This window comes from Nannospalax galili, unplaced genomic scaffold, assembly GCF_000622305.1.
Source record: "Nannospalax galili isolate Female #2095 unplaced genomic scaffold, S.galili_v1.0 scaffold1956, whole genome shotgun sequence".
NCBI classification, from domain to species: Eukaryota; Metazoa; Chordata; class Mammalia; order Rodentia; family Spalacidae; genus Nannospalax; species Nannospalax galili.
Window position 1 is genome coordinate 182,080 of NW_008337307.1, and position 15,475 is coordinate 197,554.

Here is a 15,475-nt window from a genome sequence, read left to right on the forward strand (position 1 = left end):
TACATTCGTCACATCCCTAGACCAACCCAATTTCTTACTATATTCTAAATACATATCATTATATTTATAGACAAGTGGACCTCTCACTACTCACCAAAGAAGCTCTTTTTTGCAACAGATGGAGACTATGATCAAGTTCCACTACTGGTCAAATGCAGAGAATATGTGTCTGTGAGGTGCCCAGGCCTACGTGACCTCTACAATGCAACCTCTACACTGAAGTCTCAAAATACATCACAGAAAGGGAGGCAGAAAGAATGTAAGAGCCAAAGGGGTAAGCACCTGCTGCTACTTAAGGCATTCTAGACATGATAGGGAGCTACACCAGTGAAATCTCCACAGTATGGGAGTCTAACTAGATCTGCATATGATAACAAAAGCAACTGATGTACCAAGGTAGATGGATGGGGGGAATTTTATGGAGTTGCACCTCAAGATGAAGAGCTACAGGCAATCAATGGATCCTGAGGGAGGGAGAATCAGTTTTCTCCGGGCACCAGCTCCCTGAGATGTTGTGTAATCCCAAGTGGGAAGCCCTAAACGCAGGTACAAAGGAACACTACTGAATGGACTGAGTGATATATATATATATATATATATATATATATATGTATGTATATGTAACAATGATAATCAAAGAAGGAAGAGGAAATTGAGAGGGAGTAGGGTAGGGGGATGTGGGAGGAGCTGGACGGCAAGTGGGAGGGATGGAAATAGTGCAAAGACTGTACTCATATATGATGCTCACAAATTAAAAAGTAAAAGTCAAATAAAATAAATATGTATCTAAAATTGAAATTTATAAATAGTTATGCAGAATGTGTATTAAACTTCATCAAATTTACCCAAATGGGATATGGGAAAACTTTATTCTGGGACCCAAATTAACAGTAAAGGGAAAACTGAGGGTTTGATAGTGAGGGAATTATAATGTGTTTCCTTTTCTTAATTGACTGAAACTGGATGGATGAGAAACTTACCAGTTCTTTGCCATTTTCTTTCCTGATATAATTGAGAGAGTTCCAGATAGGATATACTGTATAATAATGAAGTAAATGAGTTAGTCTAGGAGCATATCATCTCTAATTATATTTCTAAAACCAGATGCTTCTCAGTATTCTACGGTATTAGAAATTGCAAATAATTTAAAGTATTTATGATCAAATATGTTTTAAAATACTTTCATTTATTGAAATAAGTAGCAGTGAGCTGCACAACCATAAATGACACATCTACCATGGAACCTCTACACCTAAGGCTCAAGGAACATAGTGGAACAAAGGGTAGAGAGAATACTAATGCATTGCTCAACTCTCATCAATGAAGATCCCTCAAGTAACAGGGCGATTGCACACAAAAACCAAAAATGGTCAAAGTATAGAGAATAAGAGACTGCAGAGTGTGGGTCCTGGAACAGGACTCCTAAGATGAACTTTTACCAGCCCAGGGCCCAGGGACCATTGCAGACGAGGGGCAGAAAGGTTGTAAGAGCCAGAGGAGGAGGCACATGACCATAAGGAAACAGTCTTCCGGGTCTCTAGGAAGTTGCTCATATGAACTTACAGCAGTGGTGTCAGAATGTACAAGACCCATGCAAGCTCAATCAGACAAAAACCCAGTACAGCTGGGGAAATGGGCAGCAGGCCCCAATGTAAACTGAAGAACTATTGGCAGCTGACTACTGCTGGGTAAGGAAGAAATAATATTTTTTAAAATTTTATTTATTATTTTTATGTTTATGTATGCATTGCCTGCATGTAGGTAAGTGCACCTGTGTCATGCAATGCCCACGGAGGATAGAAGAGACTGTTGGATCCCCTGGAAATGGAGTTACAGACAGTTGTTAGCTGCCATGTGGGTGCTGGGATTTGAACCCAGGTCTTCTGCAAGAACAGCCAGTGTCCTTAACAGCTGAGCCATCTCTCCAGCCCCCAAGATGATCTTCTTTAAGGGTGAGAGTCTAGCTAGGCTGACTAGACCCTAGTGGATGAACTTGAGCTGAGGGACATCTGGGTACTCTAACATGACTCGATAGACCCTAATATAAATGACCAAATGCATGAAATGTGAGAGGAGGCTATATGGAGTGCTGGTGGGGGAAAGTTATAAAGTTGGTTAAGATATTTTGTATGAAATGCACAAAAATTCAATAAAAATACACATTAAAAATGTTCAACCATGAAGAAGAATAAAACTATGTTATTTGCAGGAAAATGAATACAACTGCAGTCAATAGTATTAAGTGACAAATCAGCCTCAAAAACACAAGTATTGCATATTTTCTCTCTTTTTTGATGCTTATTCTTCATAGATACATAAAATCATGTATGTAATGATTGCACAAAAGTAGAAGCTAAACTGTGGAACAAAGGGTACTAATTGGGGGGGAGGAGAGAAAAGGGGAGGTTAGAGGATATATAGGGGATATCCTCAAAGTATATTATGTACTTGCATGAAAATCACTGTGTAACCTTGTATAATAATAATTTGGAATAATAGTGAAAACAAAAACCAAATACAAACAGATGCTGGCAAGAATGTGGTGTAAAGAAACCCTTATATGCTGTTAGTAGGAATGAAAATCAGCTGCCACATTATGTAGAACAGTATGGAGGTTCTTCTAAAACTGCACCTACTATGTAATCCAGTTATGCTTCACCTGAAAATATACCAGAAGGTGTCAGAGTCACTATACAATGAAGGTACCTGCCTACATTTGATGATTATGTCACAGTTCACAGTAGCCAATTAATGGAACGAGATTAGCTATCAAGAAATGAGTAGATATAGAAATTGGTATGCAAAGTGAAGTGTTATTAAACTGGAAAGAAGGATGGAATCAAGTTTTCTAGAAAAATGGATGGAACTAGAGATCACGTGACACAAAACAATCTAGACTCAAAAAGTTAGCTATCTTGTCAGGCCAATTGCTTTTGTACCTCTCAGGTTTCACAGCTGGGTAAGGTTGATGATTACTTTTTTCTTCAGGTAGTTTTCATAGCACCTTCCATGACTATGAACACTAGCCAATAGAGATGAAGCTTTGAAGCACCAGCTTGATTTCTCCTTGTTTTCTTGTTTTGTTCTGTTTTTGTTTGTTTGTTTTTTTCTATAGCTCATGTATGCTGTGTCTTCACCAACAGGGTCTTACCATCAAGTTCTGGTGGGTAACCAAGAGCAAGGGCAATGGCTAGCGTTGTTTGAAAGCCTATGGGACCCCAGATCAATAGCTTTTGTAGCCTATGGTATCTAGTAGAGGCAATATCCCTGGCCAATGGGAGAAGGGACCTAAATATGATCAAAATATATTGCATGAAGTTTGCAAAAGTTCAATAAAAAGGCAAAAAAGTTAAGTGTTACATGTTTTTTCTCACATGTAGAGTCTAGATTTAAAATAAAGACACAAAACTAATAAGAGAACTGGTTGGGAATGAAGAGAATTGACAAGGACAAGAGAGGCTTTGGGAACATGGGAATGTGAACAAAGTGTGCTACATGCCTGTCTGAAAATTTCACAGCTCATTATTTTGTATACACTAACAAAGTAGAAAAAGAGAGAGAACTCAAAACAATGTCTATTTACTTACAAAAATGGGTCCCAATATGATTGTGTAGCTTGATTGAATATAACCCAGGATCCTCAAATACAATCCATCAGAAAATGGGAGATATTTAACACAACCCAGATGGAAATATTTATCTGGCCACTCAGAATCTGGCTCACCTAGAAGAAAAGAAGTCTTGAGAAAGGAGAAATAAATACTGTTCTAAGTGAAAATATCTTCACACTCTGAGGTCTGAGTAACTCTAACTACAAGAATTCTAGAAACTCAAACCTCAAGTTACATCCAGCAGTACCACATGCTGGACACACTGACAGCCTGAATAGAAGTTGTGTGCAAAGTCATCTAACTAAATAGTTCATAAATTTCCATGGCTTCATTAAAGGATTACATAAACAATAACTGACTGAGAGTAATATTAGGGGAATAGGATGCCAACTTAAACTTAATGTCATTAAAATACCCCAAGAAATACTGGCTCCCCTCTTATGAAACTCTGAAGATTTCTCTGTGCCCCTTGAGGGAAAGTAATTGGTTCAAGATGGCTGCTGTGTGTGACTGAACTATTGGTTTGAACTGGAGACACAATCTGGTGATCCCCTTGGTGAGTGATGTGTTGCCTAGAAAATCAGAAAATCAAAATTATAATGCAATGCAACAGCTGTGAATAAAAAATAAGAGAGATGCATACCTTTGCCTGGAAATAGCCCAGTATTCATTGGATATCTTCTCAGGAAAGTGGAATGCCATTGTTCTAGAGTCCAGTCAGAACATATTCTAAGACACTATATGATCTGCACCTTAGGCAGACAATGCAGGCTGTGGGTATTGGATTCTCTTTGAAAATAGTTTTACAAAACCAGGAAGAGCTCTCACCTGTATAAAGGGAATGATGGAAATCATTCTGAAAGGCAGCTTCCTGTCCCGTGTTTCTTACAGATGGATATCTCTGATGGGGTAAGCTACATGACAGAGACAGAGATAAACTTTTATCTACTATTAAGATTACTTGTGTTTTTAGACTTTTTAAAAAATTTATTTGAAGATTTCATACATGACTACACTGTATTTGTATCATTTCCACCTGTGTCCCTTCTCAAATTTACAGCCATATGTATATATGTACATGGTCATAAATTTGAGAAGGGACATAGATGGAAATGTTACAAATATATATATTCCGGTTAGTGGTGCCCAGTGCTGCCCTTATTTGCATGTGTTTGGGGCTAAGCATTTAAGATTGAGGTCTAATTCTTGAAAAACAAACAAACAAACAAAAAACTCTGCTTCTCCCTCTTTCAGAAGCCATTGATTATTTGTAGCTCTTCATCCAGATGTGGGGCCTTGTGAAGTTTTCCTTCAGTCAATGTTGGCACGTTGATAACTGTTGACTTTATAGATCTTGTACTGACAACTATGCTGTTGAGAGCTCATGGGGCAACATCCTTGTCCTGTTCAGAATACACTGACACTCAGCAGTCATCCTAGGTCTCAGGCTCTTATAATCTCTCTGCCCCCTCTTCCTGATGTTCCCTAACTTTTAATGTAAGGGACATGCTATAGATGTCCCATTTGGTGCTGGGCACCCACTGCCACTTAATCCTTGCATTTTGGCCAACTTAGGATCTCTCTAATATCGTCAATCTACTGTAAAAAGAAACTTTTTGATATTTCACTTATTATTTTGTGTGTGTGTGTGTGTGTGTGTGTGTGTGTGTTTCCTACATGTAAATACACCCGTGTCATGCAATGCCTGCAGAGGTCAGAAGAGGGTGTCAGAGTCCCCTGGAACCAGAGTTACAGATTGTTGGTAGCTGCTATGTGGGTGCTGGGAATCGAACCCCAGTCCTCTGCAAGAGCAGCTAGTGCTTTTAATCGCTGAGCCATCTCTCCAGGCCCAAAAGAAACGTTTTTGATGAGATATAAGAATGTACTTATCTATGGGTATTAGGATGTTTAGAAATCAGTTGGAAATATGATAGTAGTAGGATTTTTATGGACCTGTGATCTCTCGACTCACAGGTTCTTATCTAGACTTACTGCGATAGGCATGAGTTCTCTCCAACTGAACAGGATTTAGGTCCAATCAGACAGCTTCTGGTGACCTCCAAGATAGAAGTGCTGCTATTGGTACTGTTGGAGATTTCTTGCCAGTCCTGTTAGCAGTTCTCAGCTTCACAGCTGAGTAAGACTGTTGTTAACTTTTCCCCCTTGCAGTTTGCATACCACTAATTGACACTATGAGACATGTCCTCAGGCAAGAGGCTTCCAGGTCAATATCAGATCGATTTCTTCAGGTTTTATGACCTAAGGGTGTGATGGCTTCAGAAACAGGGTCTTATTTCATTTTCTGGCAGGCAGTCAAGAGCAATAGCAATAGCCAATATTTGGGTGTTCCCTTGAGCCCCTGATCAGCATTTCAAAGGGAGGATTCCCTCCGTTTACCTGATTTTAGTGGAAATGCTTTCAGTTTTTCTCCATTTAGGATGACATTGGCTGTGGCTTTAATTATGTTGAGCTATGTTCCCTACAGCCCAATCCCCTTAGGAATTTTAATATGAATGCGTGTCGAATTTTCTCAAAAGCCTTTTCTGTATCTATTGAGATGATCATGTGATTTTTGTATGTAAGTTCATTTATATGGTTTATTACATTTATTGACAGTATATTTAACCATCCCTGTATCTGTGGAATAAAGACAATTTGATCATGATGGATGATCGTTTCAATGTGTGTCTGTATGTGGTTTGCAAGTATTTTTTCACAATTTTTGCATCTATAGTCACTAAGTAAGGATATGAGCCAATAGTTTTCTTTTTTGTTGTATCTTTACCTGGTTTTGTATTAGAGGGTATTAGAGTGAAACTGACTTCATGGAAATAGTTTGGAAGTTCTCCCTATGTTTCTTTGTTTTTGAATAACTTAAGAAGTATTGATTTTAGATCTTCTTTGACTGTCTGGTAGAATTCTTCTGTGAATCCATTCTGGGCCTGGGCTTTCATTAATTGGGAGGTTTTATATTTATGTTTCAATTTTCTTATTTGTTATGTGTCTGTTTAAGCTGTTGAGCTCTTCTAGATTTAACTTTTTTGCCAGTTTGGATTTGTTCTTTCTTTTGGTTAACTGGGCTAATGATCTATCTACCTAGTTTACCTTTTCAAAGAACAAGCTCTTAGATTCATTGATTCTTTGTATTGTTTTCTTTGTTTCTATTTCATTAATTTCTTCTCTCATTTGTGTTGTTTCTTCTAGACTGTTAAGTTTGGGTTCGGTTTGCTCTTGCCTTTCCAGAGTCTTGAGTTGTACTGTTAAGTTCATTTATTTGTTGAACTGCTAAGTCATTTATTTCATTTTTTTAATGTAGGCACTTATAAGCTATAAGCTTCCCTCTTAGGACTGCTTTTAAAAATGTCCCAGAGGTTTTGTTGTGTTGTATTATCATTTTCAATCAGTTCCAGGAATACTTCTTTGTCTTCCTAATTTCTTCTTTGACCCATTCATCATTCAGGAGTGTGTTTTCTTAATCTCCTTGAGTTTATATAGTTACTAGAACTTTTGTTGGTGTTGATTTTAAGCTTTATTGTACTGTAGTCTGATGGAATACATATAATTTTTTCTTTTTTTTTTATTTGCTGAGGTTTATTTTGTGTCCCAGAATGTGGTCAATTTTAGAAAACCTTACATAGGCTTCTGAGTAAATTCTTGTGCTGGGGTAGAATATTCTGTAGATGTCTGTTATGTCCATTTGATGTAAGATATCACTTAATTCAGTTGTCTCTGTTTATTCTTTGTCCAGTTGACCTGTCTATTGGAGATAATAGGATAATGAACTCACCTATTATTACTGATTTGTTGTTAATCTATGTTTTATAGTCCTATAATACTGTTTTTATGAAATAAAGTGCAATGGAGTTTGGTGCATATATGTTCAAGATTGTAATATCTTCTTGGCCAATTATTCCTTTGATTAAATGAAATGACAATTTTATCTCTCCTGATTAGTTTCAATTTTAATTCTATTTGTCAGATATTAGAATTGCAACACCTGCTTGCTTCTTAGAGACATTTTCTTTGGAATATTTTTTTCCATCCTTTCAGCCTACTATAATGCCTAGTCTATTGAAGGTAAGATGAGTTTCTTGAAGACAACAAAAAATTGATTTTGTTTCTTTTTTTCCATTTCTATTGAATTTTTGTTTGTATAGAAAAATCATCTTTATACCCACTTCCCCTTTGATCTCCTCCCATAGCCCCCCCTACGCTGGAGTTCATACATTCTGTCATTTGTGTTAAGGCCTATCATGTAAAGCTAGTGTCCCTGGATGTCCCTCAGTGCAAGTTCATTCACGGGGAGTTAGTCAGCCAATCTAGAGTCTTTTCCTTCAAGAAGTTCAGCTCTTTCCCATCCAGCAGTAAATCAGTCACCAATAATTCTACTAAGATAGGGGCCTGATGTTCATTTCCACATTTTTGTGCTGCATTTTTATTTGCCTAAGTTTGTATGAGTCTTGTGCATGCTAACCCTATTGCTGTAGGTTTGTATGAAAAAAGTCCCAGGTACCTGTAGGATCGTTTCTAAATGGTCATGCATCTCCTCCCTGGCTCTTAAAATCTTTCCACCCCCTCTTCCACAATGGTTCCTGAGCCTTAGGTGGGTGGACCTCAACGAAGGAGTTGTGTCCAAGGACTCATACTCTGCAGACTCTCATTCATTGTGTTTTGGCCATTTGTGACTTTTTTCTTTCCTGGCCCTCTATTACATGAGGGAACTTTCTTGAAGAGAATTGAAAGGTGCATTAGTGTTCGCTTCATACCTTGTTCTATGTTCCATGAGTCTTAGGTGTAAAGGTTGACTCTTAGATGTGCCACTTAGATCACAGGCAATCTCTTTGTGTGACCAGTTGTGTAACTCTGTAATAATCTCCGTTTATAAGGATTTGGTGCTAGGATCCACAAATGAGGGAGAACAACCATATGCCTTTTATTTTTCTGAGTCCATGTTACTTCACTTAGTATAACAGTTTCTAGATCCATCTATTTACCCCCAAGTTTCATTATTTCATCTTTCTTTACTGCTGAATAGAACTCCATTGTATAAATATACCACATTTTTGTTAACCATTCATCAATCAAGAGACACTTAGGTTGCTTCCATCTCTTAGCTACTGTGAAAAGAGGAGCAACAAACATGGATGTACAAGTGTCTCTGCCATAGGATGAGTTCTTTGGGTATATGCCAAAGAGTGGTATAACTGGGTCAAATGGTATGGTCATTTTTAGTTTTTTAAGAGTTCTTCACACTGCTTTCCATAGGGGTTGCATGAGTTTGCAATCCCACCAGCAGTGAATGAGTGTTCCCCTTTCTCCACATCCTGGATTTTGTTTCTTAATCTATTCAATTACCCTGTATATTTTGGCTGAGAAGTTGAGGTCATTTATATTTAGAGTTATTATTTAAAGAATTGTATTGGTTACTTTCATTTTAATTTGTTTTTGTTCTTGATCCTATTTTGTGTTTCCATAATTATACTTCCTTTGTTTTCTTTCTGTACCCTCTTGCGTATAGTCATTCCTATCTTTGGTCCTTTGTATTGCTTCAAGTATTCTCTGTAGAAATGGTTTGTTGGACATGAATTATTTTAATTTTATTTTTATGTGTATGAGTATATTGCCTGTATATAGGTAGGTGCATCCTTGTTGTGTAATGCTTGCAGAGGTCAAAAAAAGGACATTGGGTTCCCTGGAACTGTAGTTATGGACAGTTGTTTGCTGCCATGTTGGTGCTGGGAATTGAACTTGGGTCTTCTGCAAGAGCAAGCAGTCCTCTTAACTACTGGGCCATCTTTCCAGCCCCAAGGTGGATGTACTTTCTTTCAGTATGTTTGTGCCATGGAAAATTTTCCATTCCCTTTCGACTATGGTAGATAGTTTTGCTGAGTAGAGTATTCTGGGTTGACATCCATGCTCATTTAGAAATGAAAATATCTTGGTCCAGGTTCTTTTGACTTTCATAGTTTGCATTGAAGTCAGTTGTAATTCTGATGGGTTTTTCCTTTATATGTAACTTACTGTTTTTCTCTTGCAGCTTTTAGTCCCCTCTCTTTGTTTTGTAAATCTAGTGTTGTTACTATGATACACAATGGGGAGTTTCTGTTCTGGTCCTGCCTAATTGGTGTTCTATGTGCTTCTTGTATCTGTATAAGTATGTCTTTCCTTCATTTACAGAATTTTTTGTCTATAAGTCTGTTGAAGAGCTGATCAATGTCATTGACGTGAGATTCTTCTTCTGCCTATATGCCTATGATGCATAGATTCCATCTTTCCATGGTGTCTCACATTTCCTGCACATTCCATTCCTGTGTTTTTAAAAATTTGTCATAGTCTTTCTTGAGGTGTCCAGTTCTTCATCTATTATCCAGCCTTGATATTCTATTTTCCATTTCATTCATTCTGCTTGTGGGGCTTTCTCCTGTTGTTTCAATTTGATTTATTAAATTTTTCTATTCTATCTTCATTTCAGGTTGGGTTTTCTTCAATATTTCTATCTTTTTTGTAAATTCATTTTTCAAGTTTTGAATTGTTTTTTTTATTTCATTCAGCCACATATTTGTATTTCCTAAGCTTCAGTCACATGTTATGCCTATCTTCTTTCTTTGTGTGTTCTTTAAGTTCTTTGATCATGTTTATTAATATTCTTCTTAATTCTGCATTGTCGGGGTCCTTGAGGGTGATTCTTATTGTAATACACTTCTGTAAGACTGGTGGGTTTTGGAGGGGACATATTCTCTTTGTTTTTCATATTAGTTTAATATTAGTTTTAATTTTACATTTCCATTTGAGCATATGGATGTCTTTTGTTGGTTGTGTATCTGATAGGACATTCTATTCTGCCTTTGTTTAGTTGAATTTTGGTTCTGTTCATATTGTTGATGTAGCTTGGTTGCTTTTTGTTCAACTATGGGAAGTTACTTGGTGTGTGCTTTAGGTCTGTGGCAGGCAGAGCAGGAGGGGGGCTAAGGGCAAGACAGGGGTGAGGACAGCCTGTGAAGAGTCTAACAAATGAAACTGGAGAATTGAGCTAGTGTGGGTGCAGGAGATCTGGTCGCAGTGGGCAGAACTGGATTAAGATCTGGGGCAGAAAGGGCAGGAGCAGGCCTAGACCCAAAGCTAGAAGGAGGACCCGAGTAGGTGGAGAGAGTAGAGCTGCTCAGGGTGCAGGAGAATGAAGGCACAGTGATACGCAGGTCTGTGGCAGGCAGTCCAAGAGGCCAAGGGTAAGGTGGGGGTGGGGACAGCTTGTGGAGAGTCTAACAAATTAAAGTGGAAGATTAAGTTAGTCTGGATTAGGACATTAGTCCAGAGATCTGAAGCAGAATAGAAAGAGTGTGCCAAGGCCCAAAGCTCGAAGGGGGACCAAATGATGGGAGAGAGTGGAGCTGCTCAGACTGCATGTGATTCAAGGTGCAGTCTCATTCATCTTTATGGTAGAATATTATTCCATTCTGTATATGTATCATTAATTCTTTATCCATTCATCAGTTGATGGGCTCTTCGGCTGAGCCAATATCGTTAGCATGTAAGTGGAAAGACATTAGTATTGTACAAACAGAGGACAAAGCTTGAAAACTTGTAGATGGTCATCTGGGAAGTTGAGTGAGATAAACAACAGGAAGTAAGTGACAAACACAGGATGCTTGGTGATCTTTCTGTCACATATCCATATCAGAGGAAGTCACTCTCTTGGAGGACTGTGTAGAGTCTGTATAGCAGAAAGGGCAATAGCTGCTGCTGTTTGTGCTCTGAAAAGATGCAAAGGTAGGAAGAAACCATACTTCATTTTAGGTGCTTGCTTTGTCTCTGAGAAGGGGTCTATCAGGGAAATGAGACAGCCTGGGCTATGCGCAGGTCAGTGTAAGCAGAACTAAAGAAAACCCAGGAGCAGAGAGTATGTATGGATTATAAACTTTGAGAGGAAATCACCCAGTTTTCTTAGGCTCATGCCCATTGTTTTAAGGTTATTAACACTGACACTTTGCTAAGGTCAGGTATAGAACCATTTACAATTTATTTGAGTTAATTCTTTTGGAAGATATAGAAATAATGTTATTGGGAAAATTCAAGCATGTCAGACACAAATTGAATAAGATCCTATTCTCAGAAACCACAAGTCCCTGGGCCTAGGTATTGTCAACCGTGATGGAAGAGATTTGAAGTAGACCGACACTGACAAATCTTTCTTTGCTGATATAAACAGCAACAACTGGACATCCAGGAAAGACACAAACAGCAGACTGGCCATGAACGTTCCCATGAGTGAGAATGTCCTCCAACCAGGACAGCTGAATGGCTTGGTCCTGCCCTTTCAGCAGCAGAAGACATTGCTGATCTTCCTGAAGGGGCAGCCACAGGTCCTGGGGGTAAGTGCATGAGAACAGAGCACAGGACTGGGAGAGACGACTACTTCCTGACTGGACTAGGGTGACAAGAAAGCAGCTCTCTAGATCATTTGTCCCATAATGACCTTAACAAAACCTAAAAACTCAGGAACTGGAGAGGTGCAACAAAGCTACCTATCATTGAAGAAACTGCCCCTATTGTCTTCATCTATATAACAAACAGAAGAATACATTTTAAGACTAGACTCAAAGCCCTCATTTGGATGGGTGAAAGTCATGACCTGTTTCCTTTATGGAAAGCCTTCCCATATTTCGAGTTTTGAAGGAAGGAAGAAAAATAAATGTGCAATTATCATGGGAAAGTCTTTCCTCCTGATGGGCTGCACCTCTTCAGACAACATTCCTTTCCTTCCAGGTGGCTCAGATTCTCATTGGGCTGACGACACTGTGCCTGGCAGTCATGGTGACTCTGATTACTCAGGATTTATTTGACAATTTAATTCTGATTAAAATAGGATACCACCCATGGGAATCTTTCTCTGTAAGTATCATCTTTCTACCCTCAAGACCTTCAACCATCTCACTCCATAGTCCATGCATTTCTTTTCAGGTCCCAAGGTGGGATCAACTATTTAGTAGATGATGGTGACTGGACAGTCAAGGGAGACAAGAGGATATTGTAGGCAAAGGTGTGCAAATGCAAGCTCTGAGTGCTTCTCTCTTTGATCAGTTCTTGATATCTGGAACACTGCCCATTGCTGCTGGAAGGGAAATGACCAGGGGTTTGGTGACTGTCTTATCATGGAGACTTGGGTGAGCACAGTGAAAGGGAGATGTTTTAGTCACATAAAATCTTTCTGATTCTTTATGGCCCTATATATGAGCTGAAATGGTTCTGTGACCTTTGGGAGAGAGTGATTGGCTTCACTGATGGATGTAGCTCTCTGCCCCATGACATCCTGGGAAATATGCTGTCTGCTTTAGAACTTTGAGGATTCAGAGCTGCTGCTCTACTGGCTGCTGCATCCTGATTCGTCCTGAGTAGGAACGGTCACCAGGTTGAGTCTCAAATGCAGCTCATCTTAGTTGAGTGACAATTAGTGACCATGCAAACACAGGAAGGATTACAGGTAAGGAATTTTGACAGCCTCATTTTCTCATTCTTTTCAGATTCAAGGTAGCTTGGGAATGAACACTGTCAGTGCCGCTGTGGTGGTGATTGGTACGGGTTTGCTATTTAAGACATGGCAGAATTGCCTATGTGAACAGATCTGTATACTGTATATGCTTTCACCACAGTATTTCTTGTTCTATGGATGATGATTTTTTAAAAATATTTTATTTACTATTTTTATTTTATGTGTATGTGTGTATTGCCTACATGTAGGTAAGTACACCCATGTCATGCAATGCCCATGAATGACAGAAGAGGATGTTGGATTCCCTGGAACGGAGCTATGGACAGTTGTTAGATGCCATGTGGGTGCTGGGATTCGAACTCAGGTCTTCTGCAAGAACAATTAGTGTTCTTAACCACTGAGCCATCTTTCTAGCCCCAGATGATCATTTTTTAAAACCATTTTGCCATCTAAAATATTACTTGTGATCCTCACTTTGGACTTCGGTTCTACAAAAGCTGAACTATCCCCTCGAAGTTGTAGGAACTAGTTCTATTTCACAATGTCATGAGTACTGAGCAGAAAAGTTAGTTTTTGCAAGCCTCTCCCAGATGCCATGATGATATGCCATATCTGGTAGAAAATTCTGTAAGAACTCAATCCTTGCCAGGAGTCCATGTTTTCTGGAGGCAGAAAAGGAAAACTGTGGGTTTTTGTTGCTTTGTGGTCAGCAAATGTCTGGGCTGACTAGATGGTAAATGGTTGTATTTGTTGAAGTAATATAACTCAAATTGCAGAGAATTTCAGGGAGCTAATGACAAGCTGCTTTATGTGTGAGACACACGTCACTTCCAAGAAGACGTCTGTCTTAGCTTCCTTTCTCCTGCTGTGATAAAATACTGACAAAAGAAACTTGGAGAAGAAAGGGTTTGTTTCAGCTTCAGTACAGACCTTCATGGGGAAGACAGAGTAGGGTTGCACACAAACAGCCTAGAGGTAGGAACTGAAGCAGAGATCGTGAAGGAATGCTGCTCACTCACTTACTTCACTGCCTTGCTCAGTTGCTTTTTAAAAATATAACCCAGAACCACCTGTCCAGGAATGACACTTCCCACAGAGGGCTGGACCCTCCTACATCAATCAGTAATTTTTAAATGCCCTACAGACATACCCACAAGGTTAATACACTGGAGGAAATTCCTCAGTTGAAGTTCCCTCTTCCCTGGTGACATTAGATTGGTCCAGTTGTGGCAAAAAGTAGAAGCACTTTTCTGGACTTGACATGGCTATTGGACTAATGACCTCACAGCACCTGTGGTTATTGCCAAAAGACCTGCATAAGATTGAGCCTGTTAACTATCCTTCATTGATGAGGGAGGATAACATGAGATCTCACCCTTTCTACGGAACTATAGGCAAATAATGATTGCTGAAGGTTGGGTAGTTGAATTTCTCAATGGTATAGCCACTAGTAAGTTTTCTTTATTCAAGCAAATAACTTATTGCCCATGTTCAGGTGAGTAACCCCATCAAACACAGTGAGTCACAGTAAAAGTAACTCAAGTAGGAAGGGGATCTTAAGAAGAAGAAAGAGTTCAATGGGACTTGATGGAGGCTAAGAGCATAATGGGGAGAGCCTATTATCAAAGTACTTTAGATAGATAGATAATAGATGATAAATAGATGATTGATAGATAGATATAGATGATTGATATAGATAGATAGATAGATGATAGATAGATGATGTATGATAGATGGATAGATGATAGATATAGTGATAGAAAGATATATGATAGCTAAATTGATAGATAGATGATTGATAGATGATAGATAGGTAGATATATGATAGATGATAGATAGATAGGTAGATAGATAATAGGTAGGTAGATAGATGATATACAGATATATGATAAATATATGATTGATAGATATAGATAGATGATTGATAGATAGATAGATGACAGATGATAGGTAGATAGACGATTGATAGATAAAGATAGGTAAGTAGATTGATGATAGATAGATAGGTGTTAGATAGAAGATAGATAGATAGATAGATGATAGATAGGTGATAGATATGAGACAAATGATAGATGATAGATAAATGATAGATAGATAGATGATTGATAGATAGATAGATAGATAGATAGATGTGTGTATGAAATTGTGAAGGAACAATTTTTACAATTTTTGTTTTATTTTGTTTTTTATTATTTATTTATTAGCCACATACTTAGAAGAAGCATTTCATTACAACAGCACTGACATATTCAATAACAATATCCTGAGCTAAGATATATCTCTTTCAAAATTGACTGTAAATTTTTAGGTTTACAGTTGAATTATTACAGTTATACAATATTGTACTCAGTATAAACCCTATAAGACATAAAATTAA

The 15,475-nt window shown here is 38.3% G+C and overlaps 1 protein-coding gene across 1 annotated transcript in view; it reads left to right on the forward strand.

The window, feature by feature from the left end:
* The first annotated feature begins 223 nt into the window (after window positions 1-223).
* LOC115070244 (membrane-spanning 4-domains subfamily A member 4A-like) overlaps window positions 224-15,475 on the forward strand; it is a 28,292-nt gene continuing 13,040 nt past the window's right edge. The window contains exons 1-3 of the mRNA XM_029563263.1: window positions 224-259; window positions 11,818-11,980; window positions 12,375-12,500. Of these exons, the coding sequence (XP_029419123.1) occupies window positions 11,861-11,980; window positions 12,375-12,500 (246 nt within the window). The 5' untranslated portion in view covers window positions 224-259; window positions 11,818-11,860. The remainder of the gene's footprint in view (window positions 260-11,817; window positions 11,981-12,374; window positions 12,501-15,475) is intronic.